This window comes from Pipra filicauda, unplaced genomic scaffold (genome assembly GCF_003945595.2).
Source record: "Pipra filicauda isolate LSUMZ 115617 unplaced genomic scaffold, ASM394559v2 scaffold107_size2268652_pilon, whole genome shotgun sequence".
NCBI classification, from domain to species: domain Eukaryota; kingdom Metazoa; phylum Chordata; class Aves; order Passeriformes; family Pipridae; genus Pipra; species Pipra filicauda.
The window spans coordinates 381,924-406,787 of NW_024103518.1; the positions used below are offsets into that span (position 1 = coordinate 381,924).

Here is a 24,864-nt window from a genome sequence, read left to right on the forward strand (position 1 = left end):
ACTGACAGTTCAAGCATCATTAAATTCCCACCAGAAGAGTTTACTTAAGTGACAACCATTCTTTATAGAATCAATATATTGTAACAGATTTTATACAATTTACATTCTGCAAAATTGTTTGCGTTTCAAAATTATTTAAAGTTTTTATATCACTTCTAACATCACAAGGCAGCTACTTTCCAGAGTATTGCACTACAAATGTTCAGTGTGGTGAAGCACTTACAGACACACTTCAGAGATGCTGGCAGCAGCACACATGGCATCTGTGTCACCTTCCAGAAGAGCTGACAGAAGTTACATGTCCATCCCTCCAGTTACTTCCTTTAGGCTTGTCCTCTTACGTCTACAACTTGCACACAACAGTATTTATACAGGCCACTCCCACTAAGATGCTCCATCACTACTGTAAGCACATTTTGTTTTTGAAATTTTATTTCTTCTAGTATACAAACTTTATTTCTTATAAGATAAAATTTCCCCTATTTAGATACAAACTGAGATTGTTGAAAAACTCTTAACATTATACATATATATATATATATATACCAGCACAACCCCAAATTGAAGGAATGAGGAGTCTCAGGAAGGAGAAGGTACAGACAGGATAGCAGGCTGGCACATTTGCTGTCCTTCAGTATGCTCTAACTTAAAAGCAGGATCTATGATAAACTAGTCTCAGCAGCAACAGAAACATCAAATTTATAAAATGTCTAAACAGAGCATATTTACTTCAGTAATTTCAGACCTTTGTAGTCTGTGCTCTCTCCTTTACACCTGATGTGTGAGCCCAAAGGAACAAGACAGCACACAGAAGAGCTAACTGGGAACTTTGTCATCATGCCCTTCCTTAATTAGTTTCACTCAAGCTGCCTGCCCCAAATTAATTTCTTGCTGACTTGAAGGAAGTGACATTGACACCAGCCTGTCCATCTGAGCAGGCTTATTTAATTAGAAGAAAAAAACTAAGAAGAAACCCACAATCAAGTAACAGCTGAAGTTCTTTAAACAAGAGTTAAAAATTACGGATAACTCCCCTCAAGCCCCAACCTTCTGGCTCAAGGAATCTCTTCCCAAAGAGAGTTATTTTTCCATCAGATTCTTTTGGTATACTGTATCACCACAAAAAAAAAAAAAAGAAAAGAAAAAATGCTAGTCCATTAAAGTATGCCAAGCCATTTCAAGTGGTTTGGGGCTACAAGAATTTGCTGTTGCATCTGCTATAGTAATCAGCCAAACACACAGAACATAAAAAACATTAACCAGTGCCTCACGTGCTCCAGTGTATATTCTGCTTAATGGGATTCAGAACAGTTTACTTGGCTAAATTCAGATAGTTCTTAAAGTTATATTATTTTGCTACCTTTTTCCTAGGGATCTAACAGAAAAAAAAATAAAAGCCCAACAGAATGGATTTACTGATGCTCTTCCAAATTCACTATCGCCATGTCAGCAGCTGCACTCTTTTCCAACTCCAGTGCATATGGGTTGTATTCTTCTTCAAGTTTTCTCTTCCAGACTTTAACTAGGGAATATTGGAAAACAAAACAAGCAGAAAACCAAACAGACAAGAAAACAAACAAAAAAACCAAATTACCATATAATGTTAATAATGTTTGAGGAAAAACTTAAAATGAAAAGTCAAAGTTGATTCTCTACTCCCTCTTCAAAATAAGTGCTGAGAAAAAATGACACCCAGGCATGTTGGCATTTACACCATGCAACATCAGGAGATGCATGAAAGAACAGTTTAGCAGTGGTGGGATCCACTCTGAAGGTGGTTCCAACCTTAGGAAAGTGTTTCTAGAAGTGAACGCTTGTGGACAGGAAGGTGCATCTCAAACATGTTCACTACAACCATAGTTAGAGAGTATGCACTTCTAGAAGGAATTCCAAGAGGATTTTTTAACAAACAGAAATATAATAAAGAGCTCTGTTAAACCTCCTTGAACAAAGCAGTGAGTACTGCCTGCCATCAGTGGATTTCAAAGAGGTATTTTTTCTTAGCACTTCCTCAGCAAGAGCTGACCTCAGATTTATAAAATCATGGGGAAAATAATAGAAAAGAATCTCCCCCCTGCCCCGGCTTAATAACGACTATTGTCAGGTGTCCTTTGAAAACTGCAGGATTGAAGAGCACCACGAATGAAAATGGAACAAAAAACCAAATCAGTAAATACTCACTGTAATTTGGTACATCCTCATCAGAGTCCTTGGAAGTTGGGTTACCAGTTTCTGATAAGCCATTTTTTTCAGGTTCAGGTGTTAAGATGCTGGGCTGGGTTTCTCGTAGTCCTCCTTTAGCTGCTGCTTCTAAAGCTGCTATCATATCTTTGTAGGCCTTCCTGGCCTCTGTTGTCAGCTGTACCATTCTGTGAAAATGGTCCTACAGCAATATAAAATATTAGCAGAGTTCAAATCATACAGTAAGCGTTAACATCTCCTTGAAAATCTGTAGTGAATATTCCTTATTCAGAACATTGTATGTTCATACATAAAAGCTGAGCAGCTAAGTACGTACAAAGACATGAAAAACACATCATTTATAAGCATTTATAAAAACACCAGTTCCCTTGGAAAAAAAACCAAAAAAAAACAACTTGAGAGAGAGATTAGGAGGATGTTGGAAAGAGATGGCAAAAGTATATATTTTTTTAAAACACTGCCAACTGGCTGTACTTCTGAAACCAGTTTCTTTTTGTATATGACCAGTGACGAAGAACGTGCAAAACCAAAAGAAAACGAACAAAACCTTAAAAAAAATCAGACCATTTTCATCTCCCAGGTGTAAAAAAAAAAAATAAATAAAAAAAATAAAGCTCAACAAAAACATGAACTGCCCCATTTCTGCTTACCTGAGCCCCATCGTAGCTGAAAATCCCCACCACGCTCACAGGCACTGCTTTGTTCACGCAGCGGCCCAGGGCCTTGCGGTTCAGGGCAAAAACAAAGGGGATGTTCTGCTCACAGGCACAGTCGATAATGTTGTGCAGAGTCTCATCCAGCCCACCTGCAGCAGACAACACAGTCAAGCTGACTGGAACTAAAGAGCCGTACTGTTAAAACGTGGCACAAAATATCCCAAGGTTGCGGGGTCCGTTCTGAAATTACACTTTACAGGAAAAAATGCAGGAATCTCAATAGCAGCGTTGGATCCCCATTTTTAGAGGAGAACTTCCTTTTTTTTTTCCCTTAATTCTTAGTTAGCACTATCCTTAGACTGCTACCATTCCATATTTTGCTATATATGTAGTACAGTCTAATCTAGCATAAAAAAAAAGACCCAGCTGCTAAGTAGTTATTTAAATGATAACAACTACAACAATTAAATTAATCCCAATAATTACAACAACTTTTAAGCGAACTATCACTGACAATTTGTTGTCACCCTGTGGCCTACAAGAGACTGATACAGTAGGATGCCTCATGGTGGCAGAGCAACCTTTGGATCTTCTCAGCCATGCCAGTGCAATCTTTTGTGCAGCAGCACTGCCAAACAGGAACCAGAGAGGCCTTAGCCTCAGATAACTTCTCCCATCCCAGCCACTCTTTACTCAGCTCACATTTCAGCTGCACAGCAGCAAACAACCTGAACAAGGCAGGCAACTTTATAAGGCTACTCAAATAAATCCCTGCAATAACAACTGCCAGTACACCAAGTCTGCTCTTTTACATTTCTTTTATTTAACATATATATATATATTTTTTTTTTTTTAAGAACTTATTTACCCTTTGACTGAATCTTTTCACAGTTAGGAGAGATGATGACACACTTCAGCTTCTTCAGCTTCAGATGTTTCAGAACTTCTCTGAGACCCATAACAAGCCTGCGTTTTATCTTGGCCTTTACTGGGTCTTTCTGATACAAACGATCTTGGAAACGAACCAGTTCTTTTAAAAGGTCTGTCACACAACTGTCAACTTCTTTACTAAGCACCTGGCTGCAGTAACTGGAAGAAAGGATCAATCAAATGTTAAATCCCCCAAAATTATAACACATGTAACATATAAATATGTAATATGTTAAATATGTAAAATATAAATTGTAACTTCTATTCTATGTCTTTGCTTTTTTTTTTCCATTTCCACTCCAAACACACTTACTATATACATGAAAACAAAAATCTACTTAAGATTCTTTTCAGTGTCTGAGAACTTAAGAGGAAGTTTTCTTACTTGTGTTATCTGGCTCCCCTTATCAAACCATACTAAAAATACACACATGTACAATAAACTGCATATATTTTTATACCAATAGATAGAGGTGTGCAAGTCTTTTTCTACTGAAGCGTTTTTCTGAGGGCATTTATTTTGTTGCAACCAGGGTATAAAATTCTAACTTATTTCTGCTACATGTAACAAACGTGGAAAACCAGATCAAATTCCTCCTCCCTACATTCCTGTCTGTCACCCAACTTCACTTATCACTCTACAGCTTTGTGTTGTTCGTAACAAAAACATAAAAACTGTATATTTCCCCACACCCCATGTTTTACACAAAGAATTTTTCAGTGAAGAAGAGTATCAAAGAGAAAAACTAAAGATGTATCAACTGCACAGCCACCTGAAAGATGGACAGTGGCAAATTCACATAAGATTATGAGAAGAGATCACGACATCTATCCTGGATCTTAGAGATTAAAAAAAAAATTCTGAAATAATTGTAAGTTACAAGAGTTTTTATTTACTATTTCCCATTGATTTCAGTAAGTCTTGAAGACAGATCTACTAAAACCACTAAAAATTTAATCTAAAGACAGAAAATAATCTAAACTGAATGCTCTACATCCTGTAACAGCTAAGACTGAGTTGTGCTGTACATATTCAACCCAAACAGTGCTCTTAGTAAAACATTGTTGCATAGACACAAATTAAGTAACTGTTATGGCAATTAAAAGTTAAATTAGAGCTAACCCAGGAAGAATGGTTGCATCACTATTAACCACTACTGTTGGATGCAGTGGTGCCTTTGTGAGAGGAGAACTAAAAGTTAAAAAGCTGATTTCCTCAAGTAACTGTTTTAAGCTGTCATGACTGGATCTCTGACCTCTTCACATATAGTAATCACTGTTCCTTCTTTTACAAAGAAACATGTATACACGGCATGTCACACAAAACTAGAAGTGTTTATACATAATAACTCATAAATATTCCTTTTATTTCTCTGCCTAGCCACAACATGAATATGTTGTCTGGTTAGTCACATTCTTTACATTTTTGCCATTTGATCTGGCAGTATGAAACAGCACTACTCACTAAAAATAGTATTTAAGAAATAAAGTAGTGCACCTTACTACTTAAGCTGTTACTCCATTATTTAAAGTAAAGTACTTACACCCTAACAGAAGCTTCTTTTTCTTCCTTAGCCTGTAACGATTTTCTAGTATTTTTGTTCTTTCAAGGAACATACATTTTCAAGTGAAAATTACAATGCTTTTCTTTGCATATCATTTCTTTGTGTGTCAGCTTACAGAAAAACTGAAGGAAAATAATTTAGAGCCTTCAGTCTAAACTCCAGTTAGTGTTGCAGAGAACCCAACTGAACTACCTTGTTTCAAAAATGCCATATTGGTGGTACTGTGCAAAATCAGACATCAACACAACCCATACTTACTCTCTAAAATTCCTACTGTGGATTTTTGGAAGACTGGTGGTTAGCTGCTTTGAAGTTATAGAACCTTCTTTAGATTCCTTGGTCTCTGTGTTCTCCAGAAACCCGTCAGCAACTTGCATTACAGGAAGAGCTATCAAGTAAATGAAGATATTTCAATGAAAAGACAGACTAAAAAGCATTATGAAGACATTAATCTGTCAAATATATATGGAGGAGTCACAATTTCAGTATTACAACAGTCTGTGATAGTAGGGAAAAGGGTCAAACATTTCTTTTATTTCAATAGCGTTTTTTTCCTCATTTCAAACTTCATTAATTGCCAGAGGCATGTGGGAACTCTTATCCAAAATATCATAAAGCCAACAAGTGGAGAAGTGTGAAACTGTAATCAGAATCCCTGTTACCCAACTACACTGACTATGAGCTTTGACCCAGTTTGAAGTCAAGATAAGTCTGAGATGAATCTTAGAAAATTCTGAGGTTACAGCTTTCATTTGGTAGTATTTGGTATGAATTTTCAAAAGTACTAAATGTGCTCACTCTCAAATTTTCAGCTATGTACTGTATTACAGCTTCTCTTGAAAGATACCTGCTTGACTATCCTGTAGAAGTGTCTCGTTTTCAGTAATATTTTCTGCAGACTGACAAACATTATCTTCATCTTTTGGTGCTGCTTTCTGTTCTAACAGGTGCTGTTGCTTTCTTTGTTCTCTTTCTTTCAGAATGATCTAGAAGTATGTATCAAAACCAAATCAATTCAAAGTCACAGAGATAACAAAGCATTACTCTTACCACATATTTACATACAGACCATTAGTAAAGAGGTTCAGCACTGGCATTTAAGGTTTACAACTTTATTTTCTCTATTTGCACACAAAAAGAAGGGAAGATATTTCCTAAATTTACACAGAAAAGGACTTCTACCTTGATTACCAGCATAAGGGTGGAGAAAATATTTACTAGGGATAAACTATAAGGGCAGAACTAAAGTTAAAAAAAATCCACTGTACAGACAGGAAGCAACATGAATGGGCAAAGAGAGAAGATACAAGAGAAATCACCAGATGGACCTAAACCTAGTTGCTGCAGAATCAGCTGAAGTTCTGGCTTGGAAGAGCACAGAAACATCAAACACTGCCTCTGTTTGATCCATTCTCCCCAGTCCCGAAAATAAGTATATATTTGCCAAAACAAGTTAATATTTCTTTGAATGTCCCTCTGTACCAATGATGGGTGGACACTTTTGTAGTGGCACTCTTCAGCTACCAGTTGATTTAAGTGAGAAAGTGTATTTTTGGGGAGTTTGTATATGCCATTAGCAAGACCACCCTCTTCTCCCCCAAGCCCCTCCCCTTTCTGAAACCAAGCAAAGCTAAAATTGAATTCAGATAAATGGACACTGAGATGCAGATCTCCATGCGAGAGGGCTTAACAGACTCTTAAAGTAATACCGAACTTAATTAAGGTAAAAGGTAAATTAATTAAGGTAAAAAATATGCAGACCTTTTTAAGAGGTGTTGGTCTCTTTGCTTTAGGTACTTCCCTCTGTTTCCCTTTCTTTACCAAGGGAGCACTGGAATCCAGAGGGTTATGAGGCATCTTTCCTTGGTTCAACCGGTGACTTTTCGTGGCCGTGGAAGGTTCCTTTGAAAGCAATGGTATGGCACCACCAACTGAGATTAAAAAAAAAAAAAAAAGCCTGCATCAGACAACTGTAACAAATACCTAAACTAGAATCCAATTTCAAGTTTAGGACTGGCATACACATTTTAAATTTGTGTTGTGTTGCTATTAAGAATATTTACAGGGAATCCAGTGTCATGAAACTTTAAAAAGATGCTCCTCCCAGAAGATTGATGTGTCCTTTGCTTTTATTATATCCCTGGAATCACAGGCTCAGTCCCTGAACTCTCAAAAGCAGAACTTGACAAAACACTGCAGTCCAGGCTACCTTCAACATCATGCCATGCTAGTTTGGTAAACCTTTAGGAATTTCCATGTTTCATAGTAATGGCACTTCCTCCTCCACAGATTCTGTGCTGTGTTAAGATAAATACTGGGTAGCAGTATTACAGATTTTGGACTTACTTGCTGTGAGTAATCTTGAGCACTTACACATAGCTTTTGTTACACCTTATGTTGAAGTTGGATGAAGTTCATTTGCATGTGGGTAAAGAGTAATGTAAAGCTACAGCTATGTCTCTTTTGCTTAAGCCACACAGCTCCCAAAATATGTCTACTTTACTTTTATTTTTTCAGAGGGCTTAAAGCACAGAAGCTTTAAATGACTAAACTTGGATCTTCCAAACCACAGTCTCACACCCTAAAAACTACTCTCCCTCACTATCAGTAGGAATTACTGCATCCTGTGAGAGTACTCTGTCAAACTTCAGTTTCCTGCAATATAAACCAGTTTACATTAGCAAGTCAATGAAGAGGATGACGTAAGTGTCAGTGGAATGAGACACCTTTGTGACTCAGGCAACTCTCTCTGCCCTAAAAAACAACCAAAGATTCTGGCAACTTGTCTTAAGTCATCTTCATTCCACAGTATTTATATGCTGATCCTCCAACACCACATGCAGTACTACCATGAGCAGTTTAGTTCACAGAACTGCTACACTGCAACTTTTCTTTTTTGGCTCTGTGTATCAAAGGCAGATGACAACACTGCCAAGAATGCTGTGCAGCATAGGTGACCACAATAATTGAAGCTGGATTTGAGGAAATACATAAGCATACATCCTGCAGATACATGATATTTCCTTCACTGAGTACATTATCATTTCAAGTTCACAGTTCTCATGCTCCTGAATTTGATGGCTTTCACAGATATTATTTATCACATGAAGCAGTAAGTGGAATTAAGAAAAAACAACTGTGGTCACACTCCTTGCCTTTCTTGTTCACTGTCCTCTTCTATTACAGAGTTCACACAATGCCACTCCACAAATTAAAGTTGTATTTTGGTACCCACCAATTTAATGGGTGCACTGAACATATAAAGAGGTATAAAGCTAAAGTAACATCTGCCTTATACTTCCAGGATACAAACATGACACATCAATTTCTCTTCTGCAACAGATTGAAAACAGGTATTTCAACCCATACCTTTGTGCTCCACCATCAATCCAAACAGTGTATAACTTTATTGAAAAACCCTGGTTATTAGCAGCTCTGCAGCACTGAGTCTGAGTTACTCAAATGGACAAAAAAAAAAACAACCAAGATCAACTGCAAAAAAAAAAAAAGTATTTAAGAAGCATATTACGAGTTCTTTCACTTAGTGAAGGAAAATCTCATCAATGCTTGATATTTTGAGCTTCTTAATGTGATGGTTTTTAAATGAGCTTTTAAATAAGTATTGCAAGATGAAGTCTCCAGTGATTAGTTTTTTCCTGAAATAATTTCTAAAAGAACGCTTTGCTGCAAAAAGGAGAGAAATTTCATCATCATCAAATTCTAGCAAAAATCATGGTTCCTTTTGAGAAATATACTATACCAGCATCGCCAAGATTAGATTTGGACCTATAATGAAAAAAGACTGGGCTATTTGTTTCTGGTTATGCATCCAGAAGGACTGAAAGATTCTCTCCATTACCAAAACCTGGCATTTTGTTAGCATAAATTATTTCACAGTTATCAGGTATGTCAGAACATACTTGGGCTGCCTGACTCCCAAATAACACTCCCTGTGCTTGCAAAGGAGCTTTTTCACTCAAGTTACAGCTCTAGGATTTCTAGGATCAGAGATTAAGAAAGCCTTTGTTACTGTGTAGCCCCTTCCTGCAGGTTCAGATCAGAACAGTAACACACAGGCAGAGCAAAACCCTCCAAGAATATTGGTATTTCTGTCAAAGCAACATTTCAAACATGTCTCATATTTATACAAGGTATTCTTTTATAAGCCACTATCCTGAAAATTCTTCTTTTCACAAGTCTTCCTCTAAACAATTCAGATTGCCATGCTTTTTTTATTTTTTTTTTTTTTTAAGAATCTTCATTTTCTCTTGTATCTGGTTAACTCTGCTCCTGCCTGGATATTGAGAGATTACTACAGATCAGAAATCTGACTACATTTAATGTCTGAATACTTAAAAACCAACTAGAGTGGAAAGAAATTTCACAGTAACAAATACCTGAAAACACCACAGGTTTAGAAGACTGTTTCAACTTCTCTGTTTGCTGCTTCTGCTCCAAGACTGCCAGCATGCCACCCAAATCCAATTGCACAGGAACTTGACTCTTCTTACCACTGCTCCTGGATGTTTCCTAAACGAGTTCAGTATCAATTAGTAATGCTCTCCATTTCAGAATGCAAAGACTGTTATTTTGTATGGTATATATACATGCTAACATCTTTATCCACAATGCTTTTGATTTTTAACTTGATTCAATGATCTTTAAATACACATCAACTTCAATGTCAAAAATATAAAAAGTCAGAAACAGTTCAAGTAACTTCTGAACAGGTACTGCAACAAAGCATAAAAGTATAAAGTCTTCAATAAAAAGGTGTTTTATGTCAGGCTCCCACTTTGGTCAGACTGCCATCTATCTCTGAAAAAGATAAAAGGCTTATCAGAATTTAGAGTTTTGTTAACAGTACAGAAAAACTGCTCTGAGTCTTCCAGGGTATGTGATTGCAACATAAATAAATCATTATCTTCAATGTCTTATTAAAGAGAGAGGTCATTATCTTTGCACCACCTCCTAATAAGCACTGATCTGTCTGCTTTGAAGAGAAGGCAAAAGCTGTGTTTCATATTTAATGATTCAGAATATACAAAGGTTAATACAAATGAACAGTCTAGCAAAGACTACGAAAGAGTAAACTATCACAGCAAAATATGCTAAGGAAGAGACTATCAGATATTGCACTTTCAGAAGTCTTACCCTGGAAGATCAATTCATTATAGTTCCTGTTACAACAAGGTTATGGAATGTGACCTTCTAAGTCTTAATCTGGGATCTCACCTTGCATCAGAGCTGTGCCAGAACCTACTCACCAATATGGAACTACTTACTGGCCTCACTGTTACTCCCCATTTCTCCTCCTTGCCCCGAGATAATGGGATCTCCTTGCCTCCTTGTCTTACTCTGTCAGAACCTCTTTTAATAGGTTCCCAGCTCCTTAAGACAATCAGTTTGGACTGGAATTTATGGCACAATCAAGTAAGACAGGTGAAAGAAAAATTCCTGATATCCGGAAAACTCATAGACATCAATGAAAAGTTTGTATTTTTCCCTAAACTCTGGATCACAAACTGGGCATTAACAATTACTACCACTAACTGCTCTGGATCAAGAAAACCTCGTCACTCATCTCAAAGTACGAATACAATCCCAGATGAGCTTGCTCTTAGTCTTATTCTTATATTTAAGGAGGTTAATTTCCTTTGTCATTTTGAGTTGTAAACTTCTTTCCAAACATGAATTCATTTACCTGCATTTTCTTTCTTTCTAATACCGAAGATGAAGCTTGCTTCCCTGTCAGTCCGTCCACCTTGGGAGTTTCATCCAGTGAGGGAGACTGAGTATCAGAGGGCTCTTCAGGGATATGGATCTTTGAAATTTAGAGACAAAAGTGTGACAGGGAGGAAGAGAAAACATTTAAAAACACGTTTAAAGACACATGGAAACGGGTGATGATGATATTAAACTCAAAAGGAACACAGGCAGTGGGACTGAGGGCACCCTCAGCCAGTCTGTGGAGGACACCAAGCTGAGCAGTACAACTTTCAGCATGGAAAAGAGAACGCCCTACATGGCCTTCTAGAAATGTGATCATTTATCAGCCACCACACTACTTAATCACACTTGTATTTTTATCTCCCCCCTCCCCAGATTTGGAAGAAAAATCTAGCAAGGCAGCTACATCTTCAAGTATTTGTTACAGAAGCATGAATGGCCTAATGATCACATCTCTACAGTAAGCTTTGAGAGGTTATATCCCACTTATGTCTACAAAGCTAAGGGGTTGCTTTCATCTGAGGTACACGTCTGTATAGCACTTTTTTTTATAACAAATCTTTTCTGAGCAATTACTGTGCCTTCTGCTACTCACTCATCCCTGTCAATGCAATTTACTGCCTCACACAAAGCAAACAATGTGGTTTGGGTTTTTTTTAAAACCACTAATAATCACAGGGAAGCAAAGCCAAGGACAAAAATTTTTAGCAGCAAAAGTAATTTCAAAGAAACAAAAACCTGGAATTTCACCTTTATTATTTATGTTATTTGCTTGGCAAGAAAAGTCATAATTTCAATCCTTGTCGTTTATGTTTAGGATTCATTCCCCTATTGAATGAATTTCCAAATTCTTGGGATTTATTTCACTCATTTCACTAAAGAAAACCCCAAAAAAACCATCTTGGATTCATAATTGATGTTTGATTTGCATAATGGTGCAAGATTACTTACTTCAGACTGCTTTCTGAGTGCAGGAGTAAAGGATGACTTCTGAGATCCTACTCTGTTTCTCCTATCAGAAGCAGCTGTCAGATCAGGAAACTCCTCAACATCCTAAACAAATCAATCAAAAGATGATTTTGTAAGATAACTATCAAGTCCACATTTTCAAAACTGATTTTTCTACATTCAAATGATTTTCTCCTTGCTTATCAAACATTCATCATAATTTGTTTCATGCTACAAAAATTCAGAAGCCAAGTTGTAGTGCCACCAAGTATGATGAGTACTACAGTGGTTATGTTTTCTATGCAGCAGCTAATTCAGGGCTGAAAGAGCTTTTAAGAGAAATGCTCCCAACAGCAGCTTGTTATTGCCATCAGCTGATACAAATAATTAGAGGTAAATGACTCCTAAATGAGTGTTCTTCAAATTATTTAACAGCCTGGCAAACAACTTCCCTCTTCTTCCAGTACAGTCTCCAGCTGTGCAAGTCTCCCTTAAACGTGAGTGGTGAAGAACAAAAAGGGCAGTATGTAAAAGAGTACTAGAGCATGGAAATAAATATATAAATCACTCAAATGATTATGGTGGCTTACACAGAAGAGTAAGTTTTATTAGTAGAGGATACATCATGCAGAATTTGGATTAACCAAGTGCAGACAGGCTGGAGCTTGCTCTACACTGGGCACTTTATACCCACTGTCTCAGTCACAATGATCCTGACCCACCAGTTTGGTTTTCATTCAATTGTTCCTCCTCCCACTTTCTGAAAGGCCTTTTTAGCTGTGATACAATACTACTGAACACACCAACACCTTTTCTGCCTGAAAGGCTTCATTTAAACACCACAAACTAGGAAGCTTTAGCACAAGGACTGATACACCTCAACCAATGAAATGGTTTTAAAGAAGCTTGGAAGTAAGCCAAAAGGGAACTGCAAGAAAAATATTTCACAAACGCACTCTTCCAGCTTAGGGACATCTGCAACCACATATAGTACCTTCAGATTTAAACAGCCCCCACTAGAATAAAATTTTACTTCACTCTGTCCAATTGCTTCTTAAATGCAAATCAATTTCTGGCATTTGCAACACCCTGTAGCAAAATGAATAATTAAAATCTAGCACTTGGTAAGATGTTACACCTCCCTGTATTTGCTCTTAACTCATCACCTGTAAGAATGAGAGGACATTAAACAAAATTAGGAGAAAGGTCAAATAATTTCCTTTTTATTTTCTTGTCAGTGTCAGATTCCCAGTTAGCCATGTAGTTAACATACTGAAAAGTCCTGTTTTATTCAGTCTTTCCTCCCATAGAAACTGCTTCATACCTTTGATTCTTTTTGGAGCCCTCTGTCTATCTTTTTACTTCAAATGTGTATTTTTTTTAAGGAGTAAGAGGAACATAAGAAAAATCCACACTGTATTCATATCAGACATGCCCTGAAATTCTGTACTGTCATAATCCATTTTCCTTTTTATTTCCTAATGATTCCCAGCACTGTTTGCATGTTTGACCACTACTACTAGTACTACCCTGATTATCAACAGCAGCTTCAACATTTTATTCTTCAAGGAAAGTATATAGCTCGGGGCCTATCACCATGTGTGGAAAAACAGGATTACCCTTCCCCAAGTGTATCCATTTATGCTCATTACCAGTGTCTATAAATGACTGACTTGTATAAACTAGTAAGCAATCCAACATACTGCTCTGGTGAGTTGCTGCACACAGCAGAACCTTCTCAGACATCCTGGGTGCTCAGAAGCTCCATGTGTATGATCCTTTTCTGTTTTATTAGTTCAAGACCATCATTCAAGCATCCCACCTGTTTTTCAAGCTGATGAGGAAACAAGCATTCCCAGCAAACCAGGAGGGCCTGAAAACTCCCCCACTGCCAAAACACAGATTTCAGTGCAATGTGTGTGTCCTGTTCCATGATTCTATGCCATTTTTTCCAGTTTTGTCTTTAATAGTCCCATTACCCTTTTACTATTTACCAGGACTTCTGCCATTCACAGGTCAGGCACGGTGTGGCAGCATAGAGCAAAAATAAGAAAGACCCTGCTGGTCTTCGCTTTTCATCCTAATTCTGTAACAAAGAGGTCTGTTAACAGTCATTTCTTGTGCCATTCCAGGACAAGGAACCACACAATGGAACTGGGCAGTTCTGTTTCATGTGCCAAGTTAAAACATACAGAACAGAAGCCAGCCAGGAAGGTTTCTTTATGCTGTTATTTCATGCTGTACAATATTAGGCCTTCAATGAAGCACTGTTAAACCACAGACCATACAACAATTCCCTAATGTGGGAGAGTCTAATGCTTTTGCAATACTGATACACAAAAGTATCAAAATACTAATATGCATATTACAGATACATGAATTTGGAAAGAAACTGGAATTAGCAGCCAGAAATGTAAACGGTGTCAGCTGTGTTACACAGAAATTGCTTCCTGATGTGAGAGACTCACAATTGTAATACTGGAACCGCATTTTTTAAAGCTCTGGTACACTGTAGTACTCAGTATGTTCCCCATCCCCTGTGCAACAGTTGCTTCAGAATATTTTTAATTTAAGAAATTTGACTTTTGTTATCTGTTACGCATCACTCCAAATTTGCTAAGCCTCCTCTGCACTCCTCTGTGCTCACTGAGTATGTGGCAATTGAAAAAGTACAACTGTTTCCTACCAGTAACCTCTGACAAACATCACAGCTGAAATAAACCTGTACCAATATCCCCTACAAAAGGGTTTTGAACTTCAATTTGTGCAAAACTGTGTCATCATCTCGTCTTCTAATATACTCACACACTTAAAAGAACAGTAATAAAAACCTCTTCACTGTACCTCAATCTTCGGTGGTTCCTGTATTGTAGTAGATTCACTCTGAGGTCTCTCTACATCAGTGGATGACTTTGTTTTTTTCTTCTTTTTCTTCTTTTTTTTCTTCTTTTCTGAAACTTCTTCAGGCTCAGTTTCACTAGCATCGTTTTTTGTTTCTGACTGCTGAAAAAACAGTCATGAGGTACGACCTTTAGAAATTAATTTTTCTTTCAGTATCACCTACCAAAATAAATGCAAGTGACTACACTTACAGAACAAAAGGGTATTTTAATCAATCCAGGCTAGGACATTAAGTGGACAAAGAAAAATTCAAGATCTCTTAGAAATTCGGACCTACTGTAAGAATTCCTCATTTAAAGCACATTGCATTGTTGTCAGAACACACGGGGACTACTGAGATTTCATTAGGAAATATCCAGCCAAATAAGGCAAGAATTCCATGTTTCGTGTCTCAACCTGAGGGTCAGGAAATTGAAAAAAATCCAGTCTACAAGTTGAAAGTTCTTGTTCAGTAGCACTGTGTTTTTGACATTTTGTGATTCTTTTCCACTACAAGAAAAATTCTAATAAGAACGAAATGCCTTTATACTATCTCTTAAAAGCTACATTAGAAATGGACAATGCACAGAACCTAGGGGAAAAAAAAAAGCCAGTAAAGAGACCCAATCACAGTTACAGAAATCAGCTGAGAGCAGAGAATTCTCAAGTACCTTTGGTTCACTATCTTCCTTCCCTTTGCCTCTGGAAAGACCTTCAGATGCTGGTGATGGAATAATTTTCTTTGAGGGCTGTGAAAGTACCCCAGCCCAAGACACACGTGGCTGAGCAGAGCCATCTGCAGGTGTTTCAGGGAAAAAAAATGATACACAAAGACGTCTCAAAAATATTTCTCAAATATTCGAAACAAAAAGGACCATTAATGCATTAATCAAGGCCTAGCAAGTACAGCAGAGCCATATTCCTCCTGAGGAAAGACTGAAACAAGACACTCACACGTTATTTCTTCAGACAGCTTTCCTGAATTGCAACTAATCCATATACTTTCAAATGCCATACACAGAATCACAATTAAATAATATCTGGACATCTATCATACTAACTACACTATACTTCATGTGTTTCAGTGTACAAGAATGTAACCCACTATCGACTCAGAGATATCAATGTTCTGAAAGAACTCAGACATAATCAATTCTGTAAATATTCCTAACATACAACAAATACAGAACACAATCTGAACTTTTCTGAAGAAAAACTTCCACTGAGCAATTAACTAGCACAATGAGTTTAGATGGCAAGTTTTGGTAGCAGGGGGAGGCTGCAGGGAGCTTCTGTGAGGGAATGGACACTGCTAGCCCCAGACAGCTCCAAAACAGGCCCACTGCCAGCCCCAGCAGAGCCCATCAGCCATGCTGGTGGTGCCTGTGTGAGAACATGTTTAAGGAAGAGTAAAAAACACTGTGCAGGTGTTGGGAGGGAGAATAAGATAAGAAAAACTGCAAGAGCAGCAACCCTGCCAACAGCAAGGTCAGCGCAGCAGGAGGGGGAGGAGGTGCCTCAGGTGCTGAAGCAGAGATGTCCCTGCAGCCCGTGGTGCAGACCATAGAGAGGCAGCTGTGGCCCCACAGAGGAAAAAATGGCAGAGAGTGGGCCCTGTGTCCCCGTGTCACTTCGTGTTAGGAAGAAGAAAGGGTGGGGGAAAAGTGTTTTTAGTTTTGTTTTTGCTTCTCACCGTCTGACCCCATTTTTAACTGGTAATAAATTAATCTTTACCAAGTTGAGTGTCTGCTTTGCTTGTGGTGAGTGTCTGGCAAGCAACCTCTCTGCCCTTATCTTGGTCCACAAGCTTTTTTATCTTACCTTCTCCTCCCATCCTGTTGAGGACAGAGAGTCAGAGAGCAGCTGGGTGGGAGTCTGCCTGCCTGCCAAGGTCAACCCACCAGAAACTGCTACTTTATTCTCAGCGACAGGACAATTCTCAGGAATCGAGAATAGTATGTGACAAAAAAAACATTATCACATGACTTTAAAGCTTCTGAAATACGTTTATCTTTAGAGGGCCCTTAAAGACATGCCAGTAGATTAACCTGTCCTTTCTGAATCCTTCGTGAAGCCAATAGGAAGATAAGGACTAAACTGTCCAGACCAGCACATGTCTTTGTATACACAGAAATCCAGTGAGACACTTAAGACAATTCAATACTTAATGCAACTGATGCCTCCAAGACAGAGTCTTGATGAACAGAACCTTCTTCACACAATTCTGCTGGGGGCAGAGTGCCTGGAAAGCTGCCTGGGGGAAAAGGGCCTGGGGGTACTGGCTAAATGATTCCACAATTCTATAATCCCAGCTGATGAAACCTATGAGAAGCAATGAGCAGTAAGTGGTCATCTCATTTGAAAGAAAGTGATACAGCTTAATTTGTTTGGCCTTTTTTTTCCTGTTGTAATAAACTTGCTCTTTAATTCTTTTTTTTTTTTTTTTTTTTTTTTTTTTACTTTAAACATCCACAGCTTCTCAGAACACTTTCGTTTTCCAAACTGATGAGATGCAAGCAGTAAAAAATACAGGCAAATAATTTCGCATTTGGAGCACTTACCTCTACCATCAAATGAAGAGGGAATTAAATTGGTTCCTGTTTCATCTAAAGTTTTTGATGAAGCTTTGCTTTCTGCTTCCTGTAAAACAAGTAGTTAGGTATCATTAAAGCAGGATTAAAACCACTAACCTAAACAGAGCTAAACACAAAAAAACCCCCACCATAAATTAAAAAATCCTCAATCCATCCACAGACAAAGGTGTAGGAAATTTTGTAGCCTTTTGTTGATTTTCTTAGTGGAACCATCATTTCAACCCTACAGCATTACAAAATATAAGCAGGTGTCTCTTCACTGGTGTGAAGAGATGCCTTCTTACATTTGGCAAAAGCACTCAAACATGATCTAACAACAAACAATAAAATATTTTAATGTTTTTAGCATACTTGAAAAAAAGTCCATCATCACACTTAAATAAGTAATGAAAAAGGAAACTCAAGTGATATCAGAAAGGTCTTTTTTCCATCACAGGCAGTTTTCTACTCAGAGGCACTGGAAATATTATTCCTTTTGGATCCTTCAAAATTATTAATTGTTTATCACTGATGAAAACTCTGATTCAATATGTATGACATACTGTTGAAAACAGCAGTATTTTATTTACTAACAAACAAGGAATCAAGGAAATCAAGAGGAACAAAGTTAAATCCTTACATCTCAACAATGTTTTTTCTCCTTCTGGAATTCAGTTTCTTATTTTTATCCTTTAGCACAAAGTAATTAAGCACAGCAATGCAGATTTGCTTTGTTTTTTTCTTAAATCTGTTACTCACTGGGTAAGTAAGTGACTGCTTACCTATTATTTCCAGGTGAAAGAGAAAACAATAAGTTCCTAAGAAATATATATTCAGGAACATATGTGGTCTGTACAGGCAATCTAGAAGTCTAGACTACAGCAGCACCAATCTACACTCTAAGGGTACCTGGCTTTCCTCTATCTACTGGCAGCACAGACAAAGAAAGAACAGTAAGAAAGGGTGAGAGAGAGCAAGCACTGACATCACCATCTACAAAAAGAACCTTACAACCTCTAGCTCTGAAACTCCTTGCTTGCAAGGTACTTAACTAGCTCTTAAACTATCATACTGAACACAAAATGCCTGCATTCAGAAATGCTTGCACTTCAGACAAGTTTTATTTTTGTGAGTTCTGCAACATGAAAGCATTGGCTATCCTTTGTATTCAGCAAAAGAGACACCTGAGGTTGACTAAGGCATGTAGTGTTACTTCCCACTGAACTTACTGGTGCACTTTTGTGCTGTACATTCAGTGTTTCACTGCTTCCCAAACTCTGTGACATGTGGAAATCCAGAATGCTAGCTTCAAATGTGGGTACAGGAAGAGACTCTGGTTTTGGAGTTTGAGTTGACTTCTTGTTTGTAGTTTTATTGAACCTGTCTGAATAAAGCATGTAAAGTCTAAGTAATTAAACTTGCTTGCAATCATTTCTAGGTACGTTTTGTAGTACACTATTGCTACACACAGCTCATATTAAATAAAAAAACTAGCAATTATAACCAATGTATACACAACACTGACTCAACAAGCAACTGTAAATTCAGATGCTTGTTCTGGAAATTTTTTGAATCAGTTTATGGTAATTTGTTCAATCAGCAAAAGATCTAAGTCACCCTTCTCAAAAACAGTCACACAGGAAAGGTACCTTTTTCTGTAACTATTCTAGGTTTAGAGACATGATCTCAAACTGTAGGCTAGAGCACAGACAATCATTTTACATCTATCTCATGAACTTATAACCAAAAAACACGTTTGTACCTGGCTTCATGGAATCTCTGCTGCATGCAGGAGTTGGGAATGAAGTCCTGTTCATAATTCTGACTGAAGACTCACTTCCATCATGCCTTTTCTTGTCCAATTTTTTCTCACTTTCTTTTGATCTCCTCTGCTGCAAGTATTGTGACATATTTAGATGGTTTTACTTGAACTTTGTAAAGTTAGCAAGTCTGCCTTGAGTTACAGTTAACCACTTCTCCATCTAGAGCCTGACCACCAAATTAATACAACATAGTTAGTATACCATTACCACAAATAACCAACAAAAATAGGAACAGCCAGTTAGAGACGTGTTATTCAATTTCATCTACCTTGTTAACTGTGCCATTTTTAGCACTTATTATAGCTCATGCAAGATGGGTAACTCCATATGCTTCTACACAACTGCACTTTTAAGACCCCAATAATCAGAGCATTTCCAATAATATAAAATTGTTTGGTATTAAATCAGCCAATCTGATTTTCTAAAACTGAGTTTCTTCTAGAACAGGGCTAAAATCTTAAGAGCATGCCGATCTTTTGACTAAATTACATATTACAGGCAAAACTTCATGAGACTGATGCCACAACATCCAAAAATCTCAGAGCAGACAAAGTAGTTAGGAAAGACAGATCTATATGATCCCTGCAAAGGACACACCTTCACCTATACTGTACAGTCATGAAAGCCTTGTGATTCTTCCAAGAAGCACAGTTTGGCAGAGCTGGGTGTAGGAATCAGTACAGCAAGCAAGGAATACACACATCTATGTAAACTATGCTACACCAATCCAGACAAGTGGTTTAACCTTCTGATTACAGGATGTTGGACTACATTCAAAGTAGGTCTGGCAGCAAAATTATATTTTTGAGTGGGAGGACAAGGCATTTCTTGGTCTCCAAAGCTAAATTGTTAAAGCGCTGGGAGACGTGACCAAATTAATGCAAAGCTGCAAAGATCAATCATTTCTCTTAAGTTCACAAAAAAATAAATGACAGGGAACAATGACAAAGACTGTCAAACAGCACACAGCTTAGCCCAAGCCACTATAAGATCACAGAACTCCTCCCAGAAGCTTAATGAAGTTTCTTCATGTTACATCCCCTAATACTGAGTGCTAATGCTGAGCTCATCATCTCCCCACACAGCTTCAGTGTCTAATTTTCCTCTCAGCAAGAACACTAACAATTCTAGATTTTGTATCTTATGTCTAGTAGGACCTGATCTTACAACTTTTCTACACAGGCTTGACCACAGTGAAGTTATCGGGTCTCTGCCTGGGGAGTAAGGTAAACCAGAAGGATGTGACTGGAGAACAGGTTACATGAAACAACATATTACTGATGGAAACAACAGCAACCCTAAAAATCTAAGAGACACAATGTCTAACCACAGAGGGAAATGGGTTGATAATACATTACAACCCTTTATATTTTGAGGAGTTTGTCTATTTTTTGTTGGAAAATGTTCTCCAAGTTTCAGGAAATTTATCCCCAAACGGGCACACACAAAAAATAGCAGATGTCTACTGAACATCTGTTTTACTTTTCACTGAAAGAGTATTCTTCTAACATTAATCTTTCTTCCACTTCCACAGCAACACAAGTTCCTACTCTCTTTTGGATTGTCTTCTACCTGTAATAAGTCCTAGAAATCCTTCAACAACATGAGGTCTCATCACTTAGCAGTCACACAGCTGATTACAGACACCAGGTCTCTCTTAACTCAGGTTCACGGAAGCTGCCACTAGACTCAAAAAAAGCCCTTCCCCTCTTCTCCCAAGCCCAAATAGTGAACAGTGGAAAGCACAGTTCCCATATGAATGGCCTTCTTTTTTCCCCTAGATGCTGCTTGCTGAGAAAAAAACAAAAACAAAAGTATTAAATTTCTCTCATGTTCCAGAAACGCTGCATGAGAAACTGTATTAATTTGAAGTGCAGAATTCCATGAACTTTTGAATGTGGGCACATTACACTACTATCCACTTTAAATGCCATTCAGGATCACTACAAGAGTGACAATTCACTTTAAAAAACAGGAACCAAACATTCATAAAGTTGATTTAAAACAAGGATACTCATTTTCAAAAAACACGTATTTGCTCACCTTTGAAAGACTCTTACTTTCTTGTCTGATTGGATATGTTTGCTCAGAAGATTCACTGACTAGTCCTGAACCATTATAGTGTGTTGAGTTGTTAGAATGATATTGTGAGCCAGCTACTGGATACGCATTTGCCACAACATCAGGTGGGTAAGAGCAGCTGGAATATTCACGGAAGGCAGGATCTCCCAGACCACTGTGTGATGGACATTGAGAAAGAAATTAAAGTCAATCTGGTGCAAGTTTTCAGCATCTACTTGTTGCCTAGACAAACACATCATTCCTTGGCTAACGAATTTGTTTAACAAGAAAGCTCTATTTCAAAAGAAAATGATTCCATGTTATTTCACTTAAGCGTTTACTCACTGCTACACATCTCTTTAAAAATAATAAATTTTGTTTTGTGAAAACACGCAGTTGAGTAAATATCTTAAAGTACAGAAGTTATCAATTTCCAAGTTTCAAAGCTAGTCTGCTTTGAGGTTATAGTTCTCATGTCTGTTTCAGGGTACCAACATTCTTCATATTTATTTTCAGTAGGCTTTTTCTTGTGAAACAAACCAAAAGCACAGTGTAACGACAGGACATGAGTCACACAGTTGACTGCAAAAATACAAACGTTAAAACCTATCTTAAAATGCCATAATAACAAAGTAGGAGTATACCACTTTATGGAGTACAAAACACGCTTGAAATATGACGTAGACTTGTAAGATAATAATTAACCGACCTGCATTTAACCATAACAATTTACGAAAACACAACATCTGGGGCATGCCTCTTCCCTTCAAATGTATGCTCAAAAGCTCCTTTTCACTTTCCATCCACACTTAGTCCAGAAGATATATACTGAGTCCAGATTTGGTTAGGGAGAATGGAAATTTCCAAGCTTAAGAAAGCTGCATTTAGTTTTTAAAGCTGTTCACTATGAAGTGGCCAGCCTTGGAATTCTGGGTAGATAATGACAAACAGAGAAACTTTCCCATCAAAACAGAAGACTTCAGATAACACATTTAATACTGACTGTTGCAATTCTGATAGACTGTAGTCAAAACAATGCTTATAATCAGTTTATACAGAGAATAAACGTTAAATAAGACTCAAAAATATATGTCCCAGCTCCAACAAGGCAAAACATTCATCAGAATATTGCTGCTGGTTTTTTGCTGTTTTTTTTAATATGAATTGATTTAATGCTAATGCTGTGGTTTTCCCCTAATGCATACATCAGGCCATAACTCACCTCAACATTATATCTATATTACAAATGAAAACAGGTTGAAAATACTGACATTTCCTGTAGGATAAAATGAAGGCCTACAATGACCGTGTTTAATAAGGCTGTACTTGTAAGGATACACCAATAACTTTGTAGTAATTGGATAATTAATCCAATGCTTGGGGTCCTGAGAAGCAATGAGGGAACCCTGTAACACCATCAGATTCTTACAAGACTCAATTATTTCCCACCCTACTATGTAGCCTTTTTTCCGGTTTGCTCTGGATTTAAAAATACTTTTTTAAGTCTATGTCTTTTCTCAGGCCCTACTTGAAAAAAAAAACAAACCAAAACCAAAACCAAAACACCAAACCAAACAAAAAACCCCAAGACTTTTAGAAACCCATAGCACTCTTACTAAAACTGCTTTTCTGGGGATGTATAGGTCGTGGAGAGGAGATCCAGGTAAGGCCCCATATATTAAACGCTTTACAGCACAAGAAGCCTTCTTGAAGACTCCTCCTCTTGCTTTTATACAACTATATCTAGCCCAGCTCGGTCATAATGCAACCCTTCTTTCACCCAAGGACTGGATTCAGCTCCTTCCAAAGCACAAACAAGCCACATCAATCACTGGAGACCACCACATCCTCCTTAATGCCCTGTAACCATACAGGCCTGTGGGAGCGAGATACCAGACACATGCCCAAAGAACACTGATGTAAAAACCTAAATCATGAAGACAATGCAGAAGAACTTCTACAGTTAGACTATTAACGTATCGGAGCCCTGACTTCCGATGAGTATTCAAAGTCCAAAACCAGAAGGTTAAAATCCCCCAAGAAATAAGATTCAGAAAATATACATACTTATCCAAAGATGGTTCCTGAACAAATGGGTAGCATGTAGTTAAGTACTTAGGAAAGACACATGCTTCTGAGGGTTCTGACCATGCCACAGTTACCGCCGCATGTTTTGGAACAAATGGTTTGACCTCTGCTGACAACTTGATGCCCTGAGAAACAAAACGGGTTTTGGCTACATGCAATTGGAGATTAATGTTATAAGTGAAAAATACTCAGCCTTGTGACCTTAAGTGTCATTGGAAAGTGTTAGTTTGCTCTCTTCTAACAAAACATGCAAAACAATAAACTCACCAAAAAGAAATGGAGGAAGAGGGTGAAAAAAACCCCAAGGAATTGTAAAGAAAAATGGGACCACTCTGAAAAGTTATTTAATACCTTCACTTATCATGAAACACTCACACAGGTCAGTTACATAAAGGACAGAAGCTTGCTTAAGATAAGATGCAGTAAATGCAAATATGCAAATTCTTACTTCATATTTGAACAGTATAAGCTAAAATTCATAAATATACTCGCATTACTGCTAATCAAACTCTGGATGTAACAATCACGTCTTAATGCACATCTGTATTTTAAAGGCAGTCTGCCTAAAATGAACGCTTTATTACACAGCCTTCCTGTTTCTGGCACAACACGGATTTATTAAGGCAAGTCTTCCATTTGTTCTGAATTACCATCGAGCTAAACTAGGTATGTATATGTGGAAGGACAATGACATGAGACTCGAGGTACTGACTGCCGTGTCATCAAAACACGCAGGACGCAGCTGTGACCGCAGGCTGATGTCTAAGACCTCCGAGCCTGACCGGTGTGCACAACGCCGCTGTCACCGGTTAGAGCCCGGGCACCCATCTTTAGAGCGACTGGGATGGCTACCTGCCCTTGCAGCACTCCCCAGCCCGAATAAGAAGAGCTTTCCACACTTAAACTCACTGGAAGTTACGCCTGGGGTTCCCCATGCCAAGCGGTGGGAAGCGACTCGCTGTGCTCCAACCTAAGCGACCCCTCCCCCCGGTTCTGCCCCTCCAGGACTCTTCTCCCTGTTCTGAACCAAAGGCTGCTCCGAGGAGCCGCGGGAAGCACCCTGCCCGGGGCGGCGCACAGGCGGCCGGCAGGGCAGACCCCGGGGCAGGGAGAGGCAGCCGGGCGCCGGGAAGAGCCGGAGGGGGGAGCAGGGGACTGCGGGCGCCGCCGCCGCCCTTACCTCGCCGCCGCGGCCCGAGCGCGGCCGCCTCTCGGCCGACATGGCGGGGCCCGGCCCCGCCGCCGCCCCGGCCCCGCGCACGGCGCGCAGCGATGACGTCACGGGGCGGGCGGGGCGCGCGCGTGACGCCCAAGCAATGGGGGGAAGGGCGGCGCGGGAAGGGTCCGTGCTGCGGGATCCTGTGCCACGGGGATGGAGGGCAGGGAGTGCGGGATCCTGTGCCACGGG

At 38.6% G+C, this 24,864-nt stretch overlaps 1 protein-coding gene across 3 annotated transcripts; it reads right to left on the bottom strand.

Annotated features, from left to right (window-relative positions):
* Positions 1-24: 24 nt before the first annotated feature.
* SECISBP2 (SECIS binding protein 2) lies at positions 25-24,691 on the bottom strand. Of its 3 annotated transcripts, none has more exons than XM_027742644.2 (18): positions 24,637-24,691; positions 23,436-23,581; positions 21,351-21,543; positions 19,247-19,373; positions 18,714-18,868; positions 17,473-17,551; positions 15,583-15,707; positions 14,876-15,034; positions 12,035-12,136; positions 11,058-11,177; positions 9,751-9,883; positions 7,115-7,284; positions 6,201-6,339; positions 5,612-5,741; positions 3,727-3,947; positions 2,853-3,007; positions 2,182-2,383; positions 25-1,522 (listed from the first exon to the last, which is right to left on the bottom strand). In XM_027742644.2, exons 1-18 carry the CDS (start codon positions 24,676-24,678, stop codon positions 1,413-1,415), a joined length of 2,508 nt encoding a protein of 835 aa, XP_027598445.1. In that variant the 5' UTR covers positions 24,679-24,691; the 3' UTR covers positions 25-1,412. The 3 variants fall into 3 exon arrangements, with proteins under 3 accessions (XP_027598445.1, XP_027598446.1, XP_027598444.1); XM_027742645.2 differs by having other exon boundaries at positions 14,876-15,031; positions 19,247-19,376; XM_027742643.2 differs by having other exon boundaries at positions 19,247-19,376.
* Between the last annotated feature and the right edge of the window lie 173 nt (positions 24,692-24,864).

Excerpts from the sequence above, each read along its gene's own strand:
- SECISBP2 (XM_027742643.2), bottom strand. The coding sequence starts at position 24,678 with ATGTCGGCCGAGAGGCGGCCGCGCTCGGGCCGCGGCGGCGAG. Across the intron at positions 5,742-6,200 it reads TCTACAGGATAGTCAAGCAG|CTCTTCCTGTAATGCAAGTT; the intron begins GTATCTTTCAAG and ends TTTACTTGATAG. Across the intron at positions 1,523-2,181 it reads TGAGGATGTACCAAATTACA|TTAAAGTCTGGAAGAGAAAA; the intron begins GTGAGTATTTAC and ends AATATTCCCTAG.